Here is a 20,105-nt window from a genome sequence, read left to right as displayed (position 1 = left end):
ACGGTGCCCAGGCCCCGCGCTTGCAGGGGTGGGGGAGACAGCGCCCGCCCCTCTGCCCTGGGGAACCTCAGCCTTGGGAGGGGCTGGAAGCTGAGCCCGTCCCCTCCCCCAGGCCCCGTCCCTCCTGGCACCCCGCCCAGCCTCGCTGTTTGTCTGTCCACCTGCCGGTCGCACCCACACGCTGACCACCCTGTTCTCCTTTCTGTCCCCACGCTGCCTTCATAGTTAGGGACTGAGAGCAGCTGCGTGCCAGGTAATGGGGCCCAGCCCGTGTGCCCTGGGCCGTCCCCAGCCCTGGCCTGCCAGGGGGCCCTGTGGACCCTGCCTGTGGGCACAGACCCTCTGCTCCCCCAGCCCCAGCAGTAGCAGAGCCGGAGGGCAGGGTGGGGGCAGCTGTGCGTGGAGGGGCCTGGCCGCTGAGGGTCCCGCAGTCCCCAGCCACGGGGGACATGTCCAACGCGCTCCTCTCCTCTCCCCCACAGATACGCGCCCCTTCTCCATGCAGAGGACGGGCTCCTCCCTGTGTGGCCTGGAAACCATTGCCGAGGAGCCATCCCTGGGCCCTGGCTCCCCACCTCTGGTGGCCGCCCCCCCCAGCCGCTCCCCGGGAGGGGCCCCGTGCACCTCGGGACCCGGCACCGAAGTGGCGAGCCCCGCAGCGGTAGCTCTGGGAGCTTCCACGCCCTTCCAGCCCAGGACCCGGAGCAGAGGGGACACGGAGCCGGCCCTGGAAGGCCGGCGGAGGGTGTACAATGGTGGGGGCCCCGGGGGGGCGTGCGAGGGGACCCCCAGCAGCCAGATGGTCAAAAAGGCCATGAGTGAGGGGCAGGTGCCCTTGGAGCTCCCGGGTGGATGGCGGCCCCTGGCTGGGCCCTGCCCCACCGTGTACTCGGATGCCACGAGCGGAGACCGGCTGTGGCGGCGGCTGGAACCAGGGGGCCATCGCGACAGCGTGTCCTCGTCCTCTAGTGTGTCGTCCAGCGACACGGTCATCGACCTCTCCTTGCCGGGCCTGGGCCTGGGCCGTGAGAGCGTCTCAGGGGCTCTAGCCGGACGTCTGCCCCTGCGGCCCTGCTCGGCCACAGCCGCCCGCCTGGACCTGTCGGCCGTGACCAAGAGCAAGTCCAGCCCCAACCTGCGGGCTGCCGGCCAGCTGCCAGCCACACTGGAAGAGATTTTGCCGCGTCCCCTGGCCCCCAGGCCCCCCTGGGGTCGCCTCCCCCTGGCGGGCCTCCGGGACTGCCCTGCAGCTGCCAAGTCCAAGAGCCTGGGGGACCTGACTGCTGACGACTTTGCCCCCCAAGTGGGGATCCTGGGCCGGAGCCTGGGCCTGGCAAGGGAGGGGCGGGCAGGGCAGGGGGTGCGGCGGGACGCCCTGACGGAGCAGCTGCGCTGGCTCACGGGCTTCCAGCAGGCGGGCGACATCACCTCGCCCACGAGTCTCACTGCCGTGGGGGAAGGGGCGCCTGGTCCCCCGGGCTTCCTGCGGCGCTCCTCCTCCCGCAGCCAGAGCCGCGTGCGTGCCATTGCCAGCCGGGCCCGGCAGGCCCAGGAACGGCAGCAGCGGCTGCAGGGCCCGAGGGGACCCCCAGGGGAGGAGCGGGGCACCCCCGAGGGTGCCTGCTCCGGGGGCCCCGGGGGCTGTGGGGAGGTGCCTGCCCCCGCCAAGGGCTCGGCTGCCACCGGCCTCCTGCTCAGACTCTGACGGGCTCCCCGGGGTGGGAGGTCCCCAGCCCCTCCCCCCACCCCGGCCCTGCACTGTGGTCCCGTGGAAGCCCGACCCTCAACCGCACCCCTCCCCAGGGAGGAAGGGAGCCTGCCCGCCGTCAGGGCAGATTTCTCATGACGTTAGGACACATGCGACAAGTATCTAAACACTAGAGACAAAGCTTCTACATTAAAGTGGTGCCCAGTCCCTGCCCTGTCGTACCTGCTTTTCCGCAGCGCGGTGCACGGCTGTGCGGGCACCCGGGGCTCGTCCCATGCCCACTCCCTGCCCGACGGCACTTGGCTTGTTCTGCACAAAGCCCCCTTTGTACGGGACGCTTTAGACCCCAGGCTTGCGGACACAACTCCAATAAACACGTTCCTGCTGGCTGTAGGGCCGCCCCCGCGCCCTGACCATCTGCTACATGTTCCTGGGCCAGGCTCTGTGTGAGGACACCCCGACCCCTTTCCACAGGGCCTCGGGGGACACCTCCAGCCTCCAAGACGGAGCCCCTGCTCCCTCCCTCCCAACCTCGTGGTCCCACTCAGGGGGCAACCTTGGCCCTGGGCAGGGACCCCAAGCCAGAGGACCCCCAGCTGGCTGAATGCATACACGGCCTCTCCCCTGGGGCGGAGGGGATGACAGCCAGGACACCAGAGGGTCTGTGTCTGGGCTTGGCCCCCAGCCCGGCCTCTGGCATCTGACCTCCACGGGAGCCACCAAAGACCTCTGCGACGAGAGTGCCCTTTATGCAGCAGGTGGGGAGTCTGGCCCGGGAGGTCTCATGTCCAGCTACCAGGATAAGCCGTCCTGTCTTCCCGATAAGGCTGGCGGGAAGGTGGGCACCAACGCGAGCTGGGTGCTGGTGGGCGGGCGCGGTCGCCCTGGAGGTGTCCCCTCTGCAGACTCCAGGGACCTGTTCCAGCCACTCGCCCAATCTCAGCAAAGGCCGGGTGGAGGGTGCCTGTGGGCCCCACACACCCCCAAACCCACCACGCCCCTTCTCAGGTACGGGGAACACTTCCGTGGGAAGCGGTGCCCCAAGACCAAGAGGAGCCCCAAAGCAGAGCCTTTAGGAGGTGTGCCTGGCCTCCGGGGTCCCTAGAATCTGTGTTGAAAGGGGGCATCCGGGGGCATCCGCCAGTGGGCTCTGGGCCAGGCTGGCTGCTGGGGCTCCCGGAGCTGAGAAGCGGGGCCAATTCCCTTCCGGCCCAGGCTGGGAGCCGCCGGCCATCACACCTGGGGAGCCGGGCCTGTCCCAGGGGGTCCTGCCCGCGCGGCCCTGCCCAGCTGACGCCAGGGCGGGGGCACCACAGCTGCTGACGACAAAGCTCGGCAGGTGGGAGGGCCTGGGGGGCGTCTGGGTGTTGGGCCGAGCCAGGCTCTGGCCAGACTTTGTGGGGCCTCCTGGGCATCCGTGCTGGGCCCTCCCTGCACCAGGAAGCAGGGGGCAGAGGGTCATCGGGCCAAGGGGCCAGGAAGCCATGCCCAGGGGGCCACAGCCTGCTGAGCTATGCAGGGGCGTCGGCTGGGGAGATGCAGGCCAGACTGTGGCGGGGCTCAGGGAGGGGGACCCTTGGGGGCGGTGGGGGCTCACGGGGACCCCCTACCGGGCCAGCCTGGCCTAGGGGCCCTGAGAAGGGCTGCGACTAGGGGCCCAGACCCGGCCTGGCGCACGCAGCCACGAACCCGTGGGGCTCGGGGTGACGCGTGTGGCTCACCGGGGGCCTGGAAGGCAGGCGCAGGAGTGGCCACGGGCCCGGCGGGAGCTGCAGCATCGGGCACAGGGCTGGCCGCCCCCCAGGGAAGGCTCCCAGGTGCAGAGCCGAGCCCCATCCGCGTGCACGTGGGCGACGGCAGCCGTGGCTCAGGCCCACGCCCTGCGGGAAAGGACAGCACGCAGCCCTCCGGGGGCCGGGGACAGGGCTCTGGGCTTGGGCACACGGCCCCGTGAGCGGGTCAGCGGCGAGGAGTGTGTGCGGCCGCCAAGCCCGAGAGCCCTTGAAGACCCCCTGCGGCTGCCGCCTCCAGTCAGGCGCGTGGCCCAGCCTGGCCCGGGCCACTACCCCCACCCCCCCCCCCCGTGCGGTGGGGCCGCGGACACTGACGGCTCTCGCTGACAGACGTGCCGGGCACGGGGAGCCACGGGACGGCCGTGGCCCTCAGCCACACGCAACCTAGGGGCTCCAGCAGTAAGCGGAGGGAAGACCCCGCTCGCGGCCACCCAGGGAGGGGCTCCTGGGGCCCGCTGGCCGAGAGCTCCCGGCGCGGCCGGACGTCACCGTGGGCTCTCTCTGGGCGCCCCGAGCTCCCGCTGGCCTGCCGGAGACGTGAGCGCGGATTTACATCTGCACACGTGTGTATGAAAGATTACTTCACAGTTAAATATATTCCAGTACGCATGTCTCACTGGACAAAAGTCGCGTCTCCTGGCACGAACGTGGCAGCGTCACAGACACCCGACGGCTCACGCTCGCGTCCGGGCGCACCTGGCCCCTGGTCCTGTCCCAGGCGCGCGACACGAACGCTCTGCTTGGAACTCGGTTTCCCTGCTGCGGTCGGAGCACGTGCCTGACAAGCGCCGAGCACAGCTGCCCGGCGGGGCCGGCGGCTCACTCGGCCGGGACCTCGTACTTGAAGATGACGCTGAAGAGCCGGCCGCCCAGCCGCTCGGCCAGCCAGGAGTTCTTGATGACGGCCAGCTTGAGGCTCTCGCAGCGCAGGGCCGCGTGGTAGTTGGTGTGGACGGCGCGGCCCATGCCCTCGATCACCACCAGGTCTGCGCCTCGCTCCCGGACCAGCACGGCCAGTCCCTTGTCCAGGCGGCTGCGGGCAGGGAGGGAGCCGTGAGAGGGGGATGGCGGCGCCTCCCCCCTGCACTGAGCTGTCCCTGGGGAGACGCCATGCCCTGTGTTCCTGAAGGGCAGTGACTGGCAGGGATGCTTGGGGAGCCCCCGCCCCCTGGGCCTGACGCCTCTTCTCTCCATGATGAAATCCCCTTTCCTGGTTGACAGCGGCCCCAGAAAGGGAAGAGGTCGGCCCCGGGAACTGTTCTGGCCCCAGCCGGCTGCCGGTGCCCGGCTCTCCCACTCTAGGGTCCCCAGGGTCTGAAACGCCAGCGCGGCGACCCGGTCATCGGCGCCAAGGGGCCTCGGGGGCGTCTGCCTCTCTCACCAGACGGGGCCCACCCGACCCACGCTGCGGCCAGCGGGTCCCACCGAGGGGCTGCTGCCTTCTGTGGCACGCAGCGAGGCCAGGGACGGGCACGGGGGTGCCTCGGGGTACCTGAGGTCCAGACACGGGGAGCTGGAGCCCGTCTGCGTCAGCAGCAGCCTCTCCTCCCTGAGCGCCGAGCTGCAGAGCACGGGGACCGGTCGGCACCCCCCCACTCCAGCCCCGCCCCTCCAGAGACCCCGGGCCCCCGGCCAGCTTACTGGACGACGGGGTCCATGGCCGCGATGCGCTCGGCCACAATGAGGGACTCGCAGTAGGTGACATCGTTCAGGGCGGGTCCCGAGTTGCACGCCAGGATGACCTGCGGCGGGAGGCCCCGAGCTGTGGAGGGGCCTTGGCCACTGCCCGGCGCCGAGCCAGCGCTTGTCTGCCCACCCGCCCGGGGCTGCCGGCTGAGCGGCACGACGCCGACGACCTCTCCCTGCTCGCTGGCCTCCAGGAGGGCGGGCTCCTGGGTCGGACGAAGGCGGCCCCAGAACACGGTGGTCGGGCTGACCCGAGGCCCGCGGTGCGAGGAGCCTCACCCGAACCTACCTGCCCCAGAGGCCACGACGGCGCCAACCCCACTGCGAGTGGAGGGCCCAGGGCAGGGGTCCCGCCGCGGCCTGGACGCTCACCTCCGTCCCTCTAGAGAGAAGCTCCCTGACAAAGGGGAAGACTCCCAAAATGACGTCTATTCCACTGTTATCTGCGAAAATTAAGGCACATTTGTGAGGGGGCCCCTGTAAGACAAAACCAGGACGTTCAGTCGGGAACAGGCGCGTCCAAGCGTTGCAGACAGCTCCATACTCCACGTTCCCCGCGGGCCGAGGCCGGGGGCTGCTGGCTCCCGCGGGTGTTGGGGGCGGGGGGGGGGTGGTGGGACGTGCCTGTGGCTCTTCCAGAACCGTGTCCCCAATGACCTCTGAGCCGCGGCCACCGACCTAACCAGCAGAGCTGCAGGGGGCAGTGGCCGGGGGGAGTGGGGCCGTGGTGTCCGCTTCCAGGGGGCCCTTGGGGCACCGCCCTGGAGTGGCCCCTGCCGCCTCCCGTGCCCGCCCCCCTCCCCCGGGGCCTCGAGAGCATGGCCCGGCCCTGGGGCGGAGGCGGGGGCCGCGGAGTGTACCTTCAGCCTCTGAAGCCACTTGCTGTAGGAGTCCACGAGCCACGGCCGCTCTGCGGGACACGGAGCCAGTCAGCCGGCCGGGCCCGCAGGCCCACTCCCCTCCCCCGCAGCCACGCCCTCGCCACATCCCCCCGCCCCCCCGCAGGCCCCCGCCCTGTCACAGGACGTGGCCCCCACCTTGCAGCTTCATCTTCGCCTCCTCGAAGCCAAACTGGGGGTCAGACTCGAGAACGCTGCGCGGGGGAGAAAATGCGTCACAAAATCCAACCTCAGCTCCCGGCATTCGCTGCAGAGCCCAAACGGGCAGAGCTCTCTAGGAGCCGGCAGGTCGCACGGGCCCCAGAGCAGCGGCGATCAGAAGAGCCGCCCAGGACCCGGGGCATGGTGGGGAGCTGGGGGTGGGGTGAGGCGTGGAGGGTACCGAGTGTGTGGCAGCTTCCGGCTGGCTGCTGGGTCAGCCCCAGCCTCACCCGGCACACGCCCCGACATGCCACTCAAAGGGACAGCCGGTGACAAGGGTAAGGAGGGCACGAGAGCTCTTCTCAACGGGGACCCAGCGAGGGCAAGGACAGGACACCAGGCAGGAGACCAAGCATCCAGCAAGGGGAGAGACGCAGGCCTGGGCTGGGGTGCCACTCCCTCAGGGCCCCCGGGAAAGCCTACAGCACCCCGAGACTCAGAGCCCAGGCCCGGGCCTCAGGGCCCCTGGGCCACCTGCTCCCACCCAAGTCTGCGAGCGCCTTCGAAAAGCACCTCCGTCTCCCAATTCCAGCCAGGAAGTACGGTTTGATTCCCACCATAACGGGCAAAGGCCAGACCTGGGTTTCTACGCCTGAAAACGTCACGCCCCAAACCCACAGCCCAGCCCTCCGCGTGCTCTGAACAGGCCCGCGGCAGCCCGGAAGGAGAGCCGCCACCCACTCCTGGGGCCGGGGCGCCGGGACCCCATCCCTCACTGCCACCTCCTCGGGGACCAAGCTGGGGCAGTGGACGTGGCCGAGGGGGACAGGACGGGCCGCAGCCCTGAGCCCGAGACGGAGTGAGCAGGCAGGGACAGGGCTGAAGCGTGGAGGGGCCGTGAAGGCTGCGGGCACCTACTGAGAAACAGCTTTTGCTCCCCAGTCGAAGACGTTCCCCGCCAGCAGCCCCTTCACCAGGGCCAGCTGCCTGTCCTCCCAGCCCAAGGCGTCCAGACAGCGGATCACCCTCGGGAAACACTTCAGCGCGGCCCCGTTTTCCTTCTGCTTCACCTGCGGGGAGAGGTGAGTCACTGGGCAGAGTGAAGGCACGGCCCTGCCTCCCTCAGGCCCTCGGCGGACCGGGCAGAGGGAGGACACCCGCTGCGGACGTCCCCACGAGGCCGCCTAAGGGGACGGACGCCCAGCACGCAGTCGCAGGCGCTCCACCAAACCTGGGTGCTGGCAGCTACTGACTGAGAACAGCCCGGCCGCGGGGGCACACCCAGACACGGCCGCGGGGCACACTCGGCCCAGCTGTGGGGCGCTCACACCCCGGCCGCGGGGCACACCCAGACACGGCCGCGGGGCACACCCAGACACGGCCACGGGGCGCTCCCAGACACAGCCGCGGGGGCACACTCGGCCCAGCTGTGGGGCGCTCACACCCCGGCCGTGGGGCACACCCAGACACGGCCGCGGGGCGCTCCCAGACACGGCCGCGGGGCACACTCAGCCCAGCTGTGGGGCACTCTCACCCCGGCCGCGGGGCGCGCACCCACACACGGCCGCGGGGAGCTCATGCCGTGACCCCAGGCAGGGCACAGACGCGCCAGGGCGGGAGACTCGGACCCTCGCAGGCGCCCCACGCCCTATCCCCAGACACTCCGTCTGAAGGCAGGGGAGGCGGGAGGCGGGGTGTGCGGCGCTGGCTCGGAGCCCTGGCTGCCGTCCCCGGGCACACGGCCTCCTGGGCGCAACGGTCCGAGGAGGAGGGTGGTGCCTCTCGGCCGGCTGGGGGGCTCGGGGGGGCTTGTCACCTGCGAGAGCAGGACTGGTGTCCACAAACGCCAACTCTGAGGCCGGACGCTGACCCCACCAGGCCAGAGACAGGCACCGCCCACCAAGAGGTCAGCTCGCGCTGGCGCCAGGCAGGCCAGGCCAGGCCGCACCCCTGCCCCTGCTGCCCGCGCCCCCCCTTGCAGGCACCAACCCCGCGCAGGGAGGCAGTACTCACTTTGGAGTAGGGGTCTGGGAAGTTGAACTCGTTCAAACAGTGCTCCCTCGTGTCCAAAAGGCTGCGCACGGTCAGGGTCCCGTAGGCGCTGGGGAAGAGGCGGGAGAAGGCAGCTCAGGGGGTCGACCACCAAGCCCACTGCCCACCTCCCGCCTCTGCCCCCGGAGGGCGTCCGAGCGGCCGAGCGGCCACGGAGCAGGTGCGCGCGGAGGCCAGGCAGAGGCACGCGGCGCCCGGGGCGGCTCTCGGCAGCTCGGCGCGGACACTCACAACGGCTGATGCCGCAACGTCTGCAGTTTGCCCCAGTACTTCTGCCGGAACTTCTCAGCCCTCTCGGCTGCGTCAGCTGCGCCCGGCTGGCTGGCCACGGCACGCTTCACCACCTGCCGGGCACAGCCGCTTAGCAAGGCCCCGGCCTCTGCGCGGCCAGGGCTGTGGTCCGAGCACGTCCCCACACAAAGGCCCACGGCCGCTGGTGATCGGGGTCCCGGGCTCTCCCCTGTGGGGTGGGAATGGGGTCACCGCTGGCCCCCACCGGGGCTCAGAGCCATGTTGGCCGGGACGAGCTCCTGCGGCACTGGGAGGGGGGGCGGACAGGTGCCCTGGGACCATCCCGGAGGCCACGGTGAGGTCCCGGCTGGAGGCCCCTCACTCAGAGGACAGAGCCCGAGGCCTGTGAGGGCTGAAGAGAGACGCACATGCGCAGGAGCCAGGAAGGCCCGAGAAGCGGCCCACCAGGGCCTGGAGTCCTCCTGCCGTTGCCCCCGACCCCGCGTCCACCACGTGCCTCTGCCCAAACACACGACCAGCGTGGCGACCTGGCACGGCCCCAGGTGCGGCTCCACGAAGCCCGTGGGGTCACACTTACACCCAAGGAACAGGAATCAACCCTCAAAGTCTGACACAGACCCCACGGCCACCGAGCAACCCCCCCCCCACCTGTCGCTGGCTCCTCGGGAGCCCCACGGTTTCCAGAGACGCCCGTCTCTCGTCCCCGGGGGCGCCCGGCCCGCCCCAAGCCCTCACCCCGTCCAGGGCCTCCTCGAAGCAGGTGAGCCAGTACTTGCGGGCCGGCGCGTCGTCCGTCAGGTCGACCGTGTCAGGCACGTAGGAAGAAGGGTCCAGAAGGAGGGGCAGGTTGACCAGCGGCCGCTCCAGCCGGTCCATCTCCAGCAAGTCAAACTGGGAGGGCGAGAGGTGACGTATGCGTCAGCCGGGCGGTTCTGGAAGACCGAGACCCCTCGTGCCAGTCTGAGAAGCAGCTTCTCGGGGGGAGTGGACGAGGCCGGGGTGGACAAGCCCCTTCTTCCCGGGCCCCGCCCACCCACCTTGCAGCCCTTCCCGGCCTGGGCGCCCAGAGCCAGGCTCCCCGGATCCCGAGTCCGCCCAACCCCACAGAGGCCACCTCCCTCCCAGATTCTGCTGGTGCTCCGCGACGGGGTGGGCCGTGGCCGGGGGCGTCTGCACATCGCGTGTCGCTCTTCCCACACACGCCGTGCTCATCTGGACCCGTCTCTGCTGCTCCAGCCCCCACGGGCGTGGTCCCCACTCTCCGCCCAGCAGGCCCTTGTTCCGTGACTCCCGTGGTACTGTGCCCACAGCAGGGCCGCGGGGACCCCGTGGGGCAGGCAGTCCAGGCTCCCACACTGGCTCCTTTCTCTCCACAGCACGGGTGCCCACACACATGACGTGTCCAGAACCAACTCCCCAGCTACGCCGAGGGGTAGGACTCCTTCCTGCCCGACGTGCTACCTGGGACCACCAGCCATAAGCACGTGCTCCGGCCGTTTCCGGAGGAGCCGTCCCTCCGCCACCTGGAGCTTTAAGTTTTACGTTGTTCAGACGAGGCTGGTGTCGCACCAGGCCTGGTCCCCGGAGACGTGCTCACACCTCACTCAGCACGAGCCTGGCAGCCCTCTCCCTGCTTGCGGCCGCGCACCTGACTCCGCTCTTGTCTGCCGGCGGCCAGACCAGCAAGCTGGGAGGGCAAAAGGCAGGCGTGCTCTGGGCTGTGGTGCCTGCACCTGGGACACCTGGCTCTCGGGGTGCCCGAATGACAGGGCGCTCACCCAGGAAACGGCTGGTACATCTCCGGGCGATGAGAGAAAGTGGACGGTCGCCCATCTCTGGGGCCTCGGCCCGGTGTTCAGGGGCACCGCGCCCAGCCGACAAGCAGTTCAAACCTCAGCTTTCCCTTGTGTAGGCTCTGCGCACCCCTGTGCGAAGGGGGCCTCTGCCCCTGCCTTGCGGGCCGCACGGAGACCCGTCAGGACGGGTGCGTGAGGCGCAGAACCAGCCAGCTCACACGCCAGCTCCGACAGTCACGGCCCTCGCTCACGCGTCCGCTTAGCTTTGCGATCCCCAAGGCAGGAATCCACGTCGCGCCTCCGCAGATCAGAAGAGGGGATCAAAGACGCAGAGACCCCACACGTACCACCTACTTGCACGGCTGGGCCCGGCGCGTGTGGCCCTGGGAGGGGGTCGCGTGGGGAAGGCATGATCAGATCCCGCGTTCTCGCGGTGCTTAGGCCAACTCGTGAGAGAACCTGCGTCTACAACTGAAAACCCGCTTTGCATCCGAAAAGCCAGCAGCCTGGTCCTGAGGGAGGCCATGCGACCCATGTGCCCGGACTGGCCGCCTGGACGTGTCCAGCTGGTTCTCCAGCCCGGTGCCCGAACTCTGCCAAGTGCTCAGAGACTTACAGAGTGATATGCCCGTCGGGGGGACGTCCTCAGTAAGCCTGTGAGTTCCCCAGTATGGGCCATGGTGGCGTCCTGTGTCCGGCTGACACCGGTCCTGGTGGGAGACCCCCTATGCCCGCTCAGCAGGACGGAGGAGCCCCTGCCCAGTCACGCGGGCGACTCCCCAGCTGGGGGGCGAGGAATGGGCAGGAAACGTCCCAGGGCAAGAGACTCTGTGCTTCCGTCGGTTTGAAACCATCAGGCAGAGAACGAGGCCTAAGGGGAGGGGCCCGGGTTGGTGCCGCCCTGGTTCTGCTGTCGGGGGCTCCACGGTCCCGCGGGAGCACACACCGTATTCTCCCCGCAGACAGGGGCCTGGACCGCACGGTCTTGGGGATCCCGTGGAACTTTTGGAAAACACAGAAATGCTAGGGCCCGAGGAGGGAAGCCAGCACCCCTGTTCTTATCGTCCCGATGTCCACGGTCGGTCAGTGGCCAGTCTGCCCCAGGACAGGGGGTCTCGGAACCTGACCCCACCAAGGACCCCGCACTTACGGTGCCGCTCCTGGCCCGCTGCGCCGGGCAGAGCTCCGGGGACGAGCTCATCAGCCCGGAGCTGCCTGCGTAGTTCTCTCCCCAGCTGTACTGGTTAGGGTCTGGACAGGGGAAAACCAGGGGTCACCCCGGGGGTACCACTCTGCGCCCACACCCCAGCACGGCCCGACCGCCATGGAAGGTCCCCACAACACCAAGGGAGCCTGGGGCTGTGGCACCGTGGTCTCTCTCGCTAGTACTGAACCCTTGTCCGACTACTGGGACTTTTCCAAGCGTCTTGAAGCAGCCTGCCGGCCCTCCACACCACACCGACCAAGCGGACCTCAACGGGCGGGCCGCCAAGGCACGTTCCTCGCCCTCCTCACGCATTGACCACCCATCGGAAGAAGGAAGGACTGCTGCCGAGGGCCAGCCCCCGCCCCTGCCCCTGCCCCCCCCCCCCCCGTCCGCCCCAGGCCAGCCCCCGCCCCTGCCCCTGCCCCCCCCCCGTCCGCCCCAGGCCAGCCCCCGCCCCTGCCCCCTGCCCCCCAACCCCTGTCCCTGCACCCCTCTCCCCCGCCCTCCCTGCCCCAGGCCAGCCCTCGCCCCCGCCCGGCCCACTGAGACAGCCACGCAGGCGCTGGACTCCAGAGGGAGAGTGAAGGCGCTGGGCCGGCACCTCCGGGGAAGGTTAGAGACCCACTTCCACAGCCTCCACAGCTTCTCGCTCCCCACGTGCCCTGCACCGCCCAGACGCGACGTCACCCCGGCCGCTGGACTCACTGTCTTGTTCTGCTCCTTTAAGAAACGCTCCGATGGCTCCCAGGTAGCCCTCATGTCTCAGAAACAGGGCCTGGACCTCCCCCTGCCACAGCAAGACTCCGTCTGAGCTGGCATCACCGCCACTGGGGGGAATCTGGGCAGCTCTGAACCGACCCCCCGCCCGCCTCCCTACGCGGCAGAGGCTTCCCGAAAAGTCCGCGACGCACCCGTCCACAAAACCGCGTTCAGGGCTGGAGTGAAACGCTTGGCGTTTGAGAAACCAGAGAGAGACCAGCTTCCTCCACAAAATCACCACCAACCACCCCACTCGCGGACCCAGCCCAGAGTGTCCCAGGGAATGACTGCGTCTCCGAGGTCAGCTCATCCACGGGGGGGACAGTACCCGAGTGCCCACCGCTGCCACCCCGACCAACGCTGAGACGGCCACGGCGCCCGGTGTGCGGCGCTGGGACCCGCCAGGGGAGAGTCAGGGGCCCGGGAAAAGCCTGCCCTGGGCCCCCCCCACCGCCCGTTGGTCAACGGGTTCTGAGGACACGGAGGGCTGGCGCCAGAGCCTCGGCGAGGACAGGAGGGCGAGCTAGGGCGCGTCGGGGAGGGTCGGGAGGAGCGGCAGCGCCAGGGGCCGGCGGGGGTCACCTTGGAGAAGAAGTTGATGCTGTAGGTGATCGTGCGCATGGTGACGGGGTGGCCGCGGATGAAGAAGCCGCCGAAGTACACCCTGTCAAGGGCGTGCAGCCTGGCGTAGAGGCAGGCCAGCTGCCCGATGTCGTTGCTGATCATGTGCAGCAGACTCTTGGCCATGTCTTCCTTGGAGAACTCTGGGGGGGCACAGGCGGGTGCTGCTGGGCAGGGCCGGGCCGCGGGGGGGCTGGCGGCACGCAGAGGGCGTTGCGGGGAGCAGGTACCTCTGTCAGCCATGGCCGACTTCCCGAAGCTGCTGGCGATGAGGCTGCCGCCCAGCCCCAGGGTCTGGTGGGCCCCGCCGTAGATGTCCTGCACCAGCATGTCCACGTTCCTGTGCTGGCCCTTGGAGGCCAAGTGCAGCAGCTCGTCGAACTTCTGCGGGGACGGGGGACAGAGGGTGGCCTGCGGGAACGGCCGGCATTGCCGCAGCCCGCGGAGCAGCACGAGGCCCTCCTGAGTCCGGGAAGGGGGTCAAGCTGAGCATAGGAGAGGCGGTCAGGGCTCCGCTGGCCGCCCCCCGCCCCGGCGACATTGGCAGTATGGATGGCCATCCCGCAGCGACCAAGAACCACGGCCGGGATGAGGCCCGGGGTCCCTGGCCAGCCCCGCCCCCCAGCCACCAGCCTCGGGCCTCGCGGCTGCCACCCCCTCCTGAGATGGTCTGGGGCCCAGGACCTGGCAGAGCCCGCGGCGTCTCTCTGCAGCCCCTGCAGTACCTTTGTCTTGGTGAGCAGAGCCCCAAGTCCCCAGAAGGTGCCGCCCCCGATGGAGCTGCCGCCGATCCACTCGAATCTGTCCTCGGTCTCCACCTGCACGCACGGCGCGATAGGCCGGTCAGCAGGGGCCCGGCCCCACCCTGCGGCTCACGGGGCATGGGGGCTCAGGGTGGCCCAGACACGGGGAACTCCGCTCCTGAGGGCCACACCCGGGCCGCCTGCCGCGCCCCCGACAGCCCAGGCTGGCGCCCCCAGGCGGCCCCGCCCCCGCGCCCGACGGCCACCACGCAGCAGCCACCTTCACAATGGAGACTCCAGAACCGATGTTGACCAGCAGGTACGGGAAGATGTTGGGATGATTGGTCTGGAACCGGAACTCGGGGTCGGCATCTTTCTGGTACGCGAAGGCCTCGTGGGGGATGTTCTTCAGCACGAAGTTGCAGCCTTTTATCAAGCACGTCATCACGTCCTCCTTGTCCACTCTGCAAGGGACAGCGCCTCTGCCGTGTGCGGCGGCTCGGGCTGGGCCGGCCCCGGGCTCCCTCCAGGGCTGCCTCCCGGCCGTGCTCAGCCGCCCACTCGCAGGGACGCGTGGCTCTCAGACACGCACCGGACACAACTCGGACCGACCCCTTCCCCTCTGCCCTGCAAATGGCTTTGGACGGGCCAGCCGCACGCACCCCAAGACCTGGAACTCTGCCGCGTGCGTGGCCGCAGCCTCACTCCCCCCGCGGGCGAAGACGTCAGGGACCTCTGGCCCAGCAGGACGGGGAGCGCTGCCGCAGGAGCAGGGCCCCCTTCCCCCCTCGGCCACCCAGGCCGTCCTAGGCTTCGGCCACCAGAAGCCTGAAGCCAGCCCAGCTCAGACTCTAGCCCCTTCAGAGCCTGACCCCGAGACCCGAGGTCGGCGGCCCCCACGCCCCCCCCCAGACCCTGTGGCCCCCACTGACCTCAGCTGCAGCTTCTCTTCGATGAGGTCCTTGAACTTGTAGGCCCCGCCCCCCGTGGCCTGGATGACCTTGGTCTCCGTGTTGACGAGGTGGTCTTTGATGAAGTCCAGGCAGGCTTCGATGTAGGTGTTCTCGAACTTGACGAAGTGCAGCCTGGCGGTGACCTCCTCCTGCACAGAGACCTCGTAGGGCGGCTCGTGGTCCTGCTCTGCGTCCTGTGGGGAGAGGGCGGGGGTCTGGGTGCGGGGGCTGCCCTCGGGGAGGGAAGGACGCGGACAAGAGGGCCCTGAACAGGCACAGCTCTCCAGGCCGAGCTCAGGTGGGAGGCAGAGCCGGGGAGGGAGCAGATGCTCCTGCGGGGGTCCCTGACCGGGGCGGGGGGGGGTGCCCGCGCGAGGGAGCAGGGAGGGTCTTTCCCGTGAGGAGCGTCCAGGAAGCGAAGCCGACGGGGTGAGCGGTGAGGGGCAAGGAGAGCACGAGAGCACCGCGTTGCCTGCCCGCCCCGCCCGCCAGGCGGCTCACCTTGCCCGAGTAGTCGAAGGACCGCACTCTGGCCACTTTGTGCTGCACAGTGGAGTAGTAGGCCAGCTTGGTCAGCGAGCCCCCTGGCAGGGGAGACACAGACGGGCAAAGTCAGGAGCCGGACGGGAGGGTCCGAGGCTGTTCCGCGCACGGCCTCGTCGGCCACACTGTCCCGTGCGTGAGGCACTTGGTGTAACGTGAGCCCCAAACTCTGCAGGGCCCCGAGCAGAGGAAGGGCATCAGCCGGGAGACCCAGACACTCGCTGTCTTCGAGACCACATGAGGCCTGAGCCTGTCCACCTCCCCTCCACATCCAGTCCTGGGGGGAAGGAAAGCGTCCTGTTTCCAGGAGGCCTCAGCGATCATGAGTGGTTCAGAAAAACTCCGTTTCAGACTCGATCGTGAAGATGACCCGACAGAGGAAGCTGGCGCGTACACAGCGTGCACTGACCGGCACCCGACCGGCCGTGGCGACACGGGAAAGCAATCAAAGAAGCATTTTCCTGGACCGGACAGGCAGAGGAGGGGCTGCTTTCACCAGCGCACCCTCTCATGGCTCTGGCCGGCCACGCGGGGGCAGCAGGGTCTCCTCCTCCCAGCCGGCCTTGTGAACACCCCGGGAAGCCCAGTATCGGGAAGCAGAAGAGGCTTTATTTGCCTGAAACACGTTTCAGGGCCACTTAAAAAGCCGAACTGGGAGGTCACTTCCGAGTGCGCGGAGTGAGGTGGGCCGTGGATCCGTGCGCGACAGCCGGTGATGAGGAGGGCCGGGAGCAGCTTTGAAACCCGCCCGGTTCTGTGGGCTGGCCTGGGGGAGGCTGAGGCTAATCTCTGACCGTTGCTTTCAGACACGATCCCAAGGGAACACGTAAGAAACAGGCCAGATGGGAAACACCTGAAGGCTGAAGCTGGTGCAGGGAAGAGAAACCCGCTGCCGAGCGCACGCGTTGGCAGCCTGCCGCAATGTGGACGGGCCTGCGAGGACGGCGGTGACCTGCCCTTGGCGGGCCCTGTTCAGGCCGCCCGGGCACAGGCTTACCCTCATCCCTAGACCGTGGGCTTTAGAGGGAGAACTTGGTCTTAAGCCTCCTTATCCATCCTCCCTGCCCCCAATCCCCACCTGGCCCAGAGCGTCCTTCACTCTGAATTAACTGTTTCCTAAAAAGACCAGCAATGCAAAGGGATAGAGATGCACTTTGAGACACTTTTCAAAAAGTGACCCTAAATGAGACCCCTCCACCCTGCCATGGAAACCCAGTTTTGGGTTGTGTGTTCTTTGGATGAGCTTTAAATCACAAGCAAATATGAGTGTTGGGGTTTGGGGGAGCAGCCGGACTGTGAGCGCAGCCTCCCTGTGTCCCTTCTCCAGCCCCTGAGACAAGACCTCCCCACTTGTCTAGACCTATGGGGCCTGACTCAGGACCGGACTCTCCTCTGCCTTCTTGGCCTGTCCTTCCATTGTGGGCAACAAGGCGCGCGGGACACCCCAATCTGTGTTGACAAAATGTCCCCAGTGCTTTCCAAGTGAGGAATCCACTCGACTGACACGAGTGTCCGAGAGAGGAATGGCCTGCTGAGAACAGAGCAGCCGAGCTTTGCTGGACCAAGAGGCCTCGGGGAGGCCAGGGGAAGCGGGAGAAGCCTGTTTTTAAAGCAGACTGTAGACGCGCATGGTGACTGGTGCACTCGGCTGAGGACCCGCACCCGAGCGGTGACCTCCACCAGCCCTGGGAACGCATGCGAGGTCTGTCCTTCGGAACAATGACCGTGTCCTTTGGAGAAACACAGACACGGGACCTGGACCCAGAGAACCTCCCAAGAGGGGAAATGAACACGGACACTAAAAATATCCCGTGTCCTCTGCCCAGGAGCCCCGCCTGGGCTGGCGCCGGAGGACACCTTCCTGGACTGCCCACGTCCTGTGGCTACAGGCTGGCCCCTGGGGGCCACAGAGAACATCAAAGGTAAACCCCGCGGCCAGTCAATTCCGGCTGCACCTCAGAAACACTAAGTGCCGACTGGCTCCCAAGCAGCAGCAAACCGGGTGGGTGCCCGAGGGCGCACACCGACGACGGCCTGGTCACCTGCAGGCAGGTCTCCGAAGACACAATGACCAGGGCCCTGAGGGGCCTCCTGGGAAGCCTGGCTGTGGAGGACCCCCCCAGCCGGGCCTCTGAGCTTCCCCTCGGCAGCAGCACGCCCCCGGCGCGCCGTACCATCAGGTCCCACGTTCCGCCTGTGCCGGGCTCCACACGGGCTCGTTCACGCGCCGGCCACCACGTCAGGGCCCCACAGCAGCGCTGCTCACCACCCCGGCGGTCTGCAGGCTGAGAACCCGGATCCAGCCCCACCTCCCAGGGCTCCCACCTCCGGGGACGCCGGCCCCACCCAAGTCCCAGACAGCGGAGCCACTCGCATCCGGGCCGCGGCTCCAGGGGCCACCCGGGGCTGCCAGGACGCCCCAGCTCATGCCGGAGAGGAGCGCGCTTGCCCAGCTCGCACAGGTCGGGTGTGACCAGTGGCTGGGGCCGCGGGCAAGCGCCCACTCCGGCTGCGGCCAGGCACAGGCCGGCTGAGGGGATCTGAGCCTGCGCCCGCCCTGGCCTGCTCCGGGCGCGCCCCGCAGCAGGACCCAGACTTCCATCCCCTGGGTGGACCCGGGCGGAGCCGCCGGGCGCCGCGCTGCCCAGGAGCCAGGCCCACCTGGCCGCTTACAGCCGGTGACCCGGTCTGGGCCGTGCCGGGCGGCGGGGAGGTGCGGGCGCCAGGGCGGGGTAGGGTCCGGCTGGCCGGCGCAGGAAGGTGGGGCGGAGGCGGGGCGGGGCCCTGGGGCACCGCTGCGCGCCGCGCGGCTCGGGAGGCTTCTGCAGGCCGCCAGCCGGGGCCCCCAGTTTCACGTCCAGGTCCTCCAAACTCCCGCCAAATGTCAGCCGTCCGGGAGCTGAGGCGGCCGCGGGAGGGCCCGGGCGGCAGCCCGCGGAGGACTCCCGCGGCCCGAGGCCTGGCCGCCGTCCACCCTCGGCGCGGCCCTAGACGGCGGGCCCCGGGCCCCTCTCGTGGCCCGCACAGGCCCCGCCCGGCGCCCGACCCTACCGAGATGGACCACCGAGGGGCTGCCGGGCCGCCCGCCTCTCCGCACCGGACTACGACGCCCGGCGTGCCCCGCTGCGGCCGCGCAGCGCCTGCCGGGAGTGGTAGTCCGGCCGCCGCGGCGAACGCGGGCGCCGGCGGGCCGCGGACTACAAGGTCCGACAGGCTGTGCGCGCCGGCGGCCCGCGCCCCGCCCTTCGTCCTTGCCACCGCCCCCGGCCCGCCGGCTCCGCCACCGGCGCCCACGCCCGCCGCGCGCCGCCCGGCTCCCGGCGCCCGCCCGCGGCTACCAATGTCAATGGCGAAGCGCTTGGCGTTCTCCAGGTTGCGGAAGATCTCGTCGGGGGGCAGCGTGATGCTCTTGTCCAGGCTGTCCCCGCTGCTCCCGCTGCCGCTCGCTCCACACTCCGCCATTTTGAATGTGCCCGGCCAGCCTAATCATCTATGGAGATATATGCGCATATATTTGACTGCTAAACGCCCTCCGTGCATATATTATGCTAATGAGACGTCCGGGCCTGCTCCTCCCCGCCCGCCCCTGAGGTCCCCGCGACTGGCGGGCCACTGGGCTCGCCTGAGCCAGGGTCCCCAAGGCCGTCGGCCCAACACAAAACGTCTGGACTGTTGTCTTTGTTGCCCTTTCAGCGAGCTGGCCGGATGCTGACGTCCAGTGCTGTGAGCTAGTGCAGAGGAGGCCCCTGGGGCTCCAAAGACCTGCCCCTGTCCATGAGTACCGCGGTAATCAAGGCGCGGGTGACCCACCAGCCCGGCTCTCTAGGAGCGAAGGATTGTGGGCTGCGACAGCCCCATGGAAATGGGGGTGTCGGGGACCCTGCTGTCCAGGCGCCACCAGTGCAGGGTGGACACTCACTCTGATGGTGGGGTCTGCAGAGAGTGCAGCAGAAAGCATGGCAGCCTGCCTGGAGGAGGCTGCCTTTTGGCAAAGCAGAGAGTCTACAGGCGTTTGCAGAGAACTAGCTGAAACGGTTCCTGAAGCTGGAGCGCGGGTACAGATGTGGTCGGGGAGAGTTGCAGGGCCAGTCGCTGGGAAGCTTCTGACGGCTGGGAGACCCTTGAGGGATGTGTCTCCCTCAGGGGCACTAGGCGCTTTAGGAAAGAGCCCAGACAGTGTTGGTGGCAGACAGAGGGTCCCTAAGGTGGCTTTGGCAACGGACTCCCAGGTGACTCTGGGCTGGTTACTTTGTGTCTCTGGACCTCAGCCTCTGTTGAACCCGTCTCCAGCTGCCTGGCAAGGCCTTCGGAGCACAGGCCTGTGGGGCAGCAGAAACTGGGAGCTCTGGGGACGGGGAAGAGGGGAGGGGACCATGCGCTTCAGCCTTGGAGAGGCAGCCTTGGGAATATATTTGAAGAGGTGGGGGCGCCTGGTGGGGGCGCCTGGAGGGGAAGAGTGCGGAGGGCCTGGTCCCTGACGACGCAGGCCTGGAGCTTCGAGGACCCTGGGCCACGGGGGTGGGGGGCATTGGGCCTGGCCAGGAGGCGCACCCCCCTCCCGGTTCATTGACATGCCTGCCCACGTGCAGGAAGCCTGTGGGATGCAGGGGAAAGCCGTGGGACAGGCGATGGGCTGGCCTGGAGAGGGCGCCTTGGATTCAGCTCCGAGTGGCCAGAAGGATTCCAGAGGGCAGTGGGATGAGGCATGCTGAAGAGGAAGGACGGCCAGGCCTGGGCCCCATGGTCCCAATGACGCGTGAAAGGCTTTTGGCCCCATGTCCAGCTCCTTCCCCTCCCCCCAAGATGGGTGGGTTTGTCCCTTGGGCAGCCTGCACCCTTTTAGGCTCCTGCAGAGGCAACCAGTGTCCAGTACCCTGCCTAAAAATAGGTGCCCTTTCCGAGGCAAGGGACTGTCCTTGGCAAGTTCGTCACCAGCCCTGCCTCTTGCAGCC

General features: G+C 68.8%; 2 protein-coding genes across 8 annotated transcripts in view; one reads left to right on the top strand and one right to left on the bottom strand.

Annotated features, from left to right (window-relative positions):
* The window catches only part of PLCH2 (phospholipase C eta 2), a 51,630-nt gene extending 49,566 nt beyond the window's left edge, over positions 1 to 2,064 (top strand). For 3 of the 4 annotated variants that reach the window (XM_046010884.1, XM_046010453.1, XM_046011701.1), the window contains exons 22-23: positions 226 to 253; positions 483 to 580. In XM_046010884.1, the coding sequence (XP_045866840.1) occupies positions 226 to 236 (11 nt within the window). In that variant the 3' untranslated portion in view covers positions 237 to 253; positions 483 to 580. Of the gene's footprint in view, positions 1 to 225; positions 254 to 482 lie in introns of all 4 variants that reach the window. The other variant, XM_046012399.1, reaches the window with a different exon arrangement.
* A 2,001-nt stretch (positions 2,065 to 4,065) lies between these two features.
* Positions 4,066 to 18,623, bottom strand: PANK4 (pantothenate kinase 4 (inactive)). Of its 4 annotated transcripts, XM_046019270.1 has the most exons (19): positions 18,492 to 18,623; positions 15,112 to 15,194; positions 14,590 to 14,804; positions 13,938 to 14,121; positions 13,640 to 13,732; positions 13,145 to 13,298; positions 12,876 to 13,057; positions 12,240 to 12,321; positions 11,478 to 11,578; positions 9,267 to 9,422; positions 8,511 to 8,623; positions 8,241 to 8,328; positions 7,146 to 7,297; positions 6,225 to 6,280; positions 6,048 to 6,097; positions 5,560 to 5,664; positions 5,143 to 5,243; positions 4,994 to 5,062; positions 4,066 to 4,534 (listed from the first exon to the last, which is right to left on the bottom strand). In XM_046019270.1, exons 1-19 carry the CDS (start codon positions 18,613 to 18,615, stop codon positions 4,321 to 4,323), a joined length of 2,322 nt encoding a protein of 773 aa, XP_045875226.1. In that variant the 5' UTR covers positions 18,616 to 18,623; the 3' UTR covers positions 4,066 to 4,320. The 4 variants fall into 4 exon arrangements, 2 of the variants coding, with proteins under 2 accessions (XP_045875226.1, XP_045875233.1); XM_046019277.1 differs by lacking the exon at positions 4,994 to 5,062; XR_006820308.1 differs by lacking the exon at positions 4,994 to 5,062 and having other exon boundaries at positions 4,396 to 4,534; positions 5,477 to 5,664.
* Between the last annotated feature and the right edge of the window lie 1,482 nt (positions 18,624 to 20,105).

The sequence above is a fragment of the Meles meles genome, chromosome 1 (assembly GCF_922984935.1).
Source record: "Meles meles chromosome 1, mMelMel3.1 paternal haplotype, whole genome shotgun sequence".
NCBI lineage: Eukaryota > Metazoa > Chordata > Mammalia > Carnivora > Mustelidae > Meles > Meles meles.
This window is presented reverse-complemented; position numbering and strand designations above follow the sequence as displayed.

Bases quoted from the DNA above. Each gene is read 5' to 3' on its own strand.
- PANK4 (XM_046019270.1), bottom strand. From the start codon at position 18,615: ATGGCGGAGTGTGGAGCGAGCGGCAGCGGGAGCAGCGGGGACAGCCTG. The intron at 5,665-6,047 runs GTACACTCCGCG...TTTGTCTTACAG, and splicing joins AGTGGCTTCAGAGGCTGAAG to GGGCCCCCTCACAAATGTGC. The intron at 5,244-5,559 runs GTGAGCGTCCAG...CTCCCGCCGCAG, and splicing joins TTCTCTCTAGAGGGACGGAG to GTCATCCTGGCGTGCAACTC.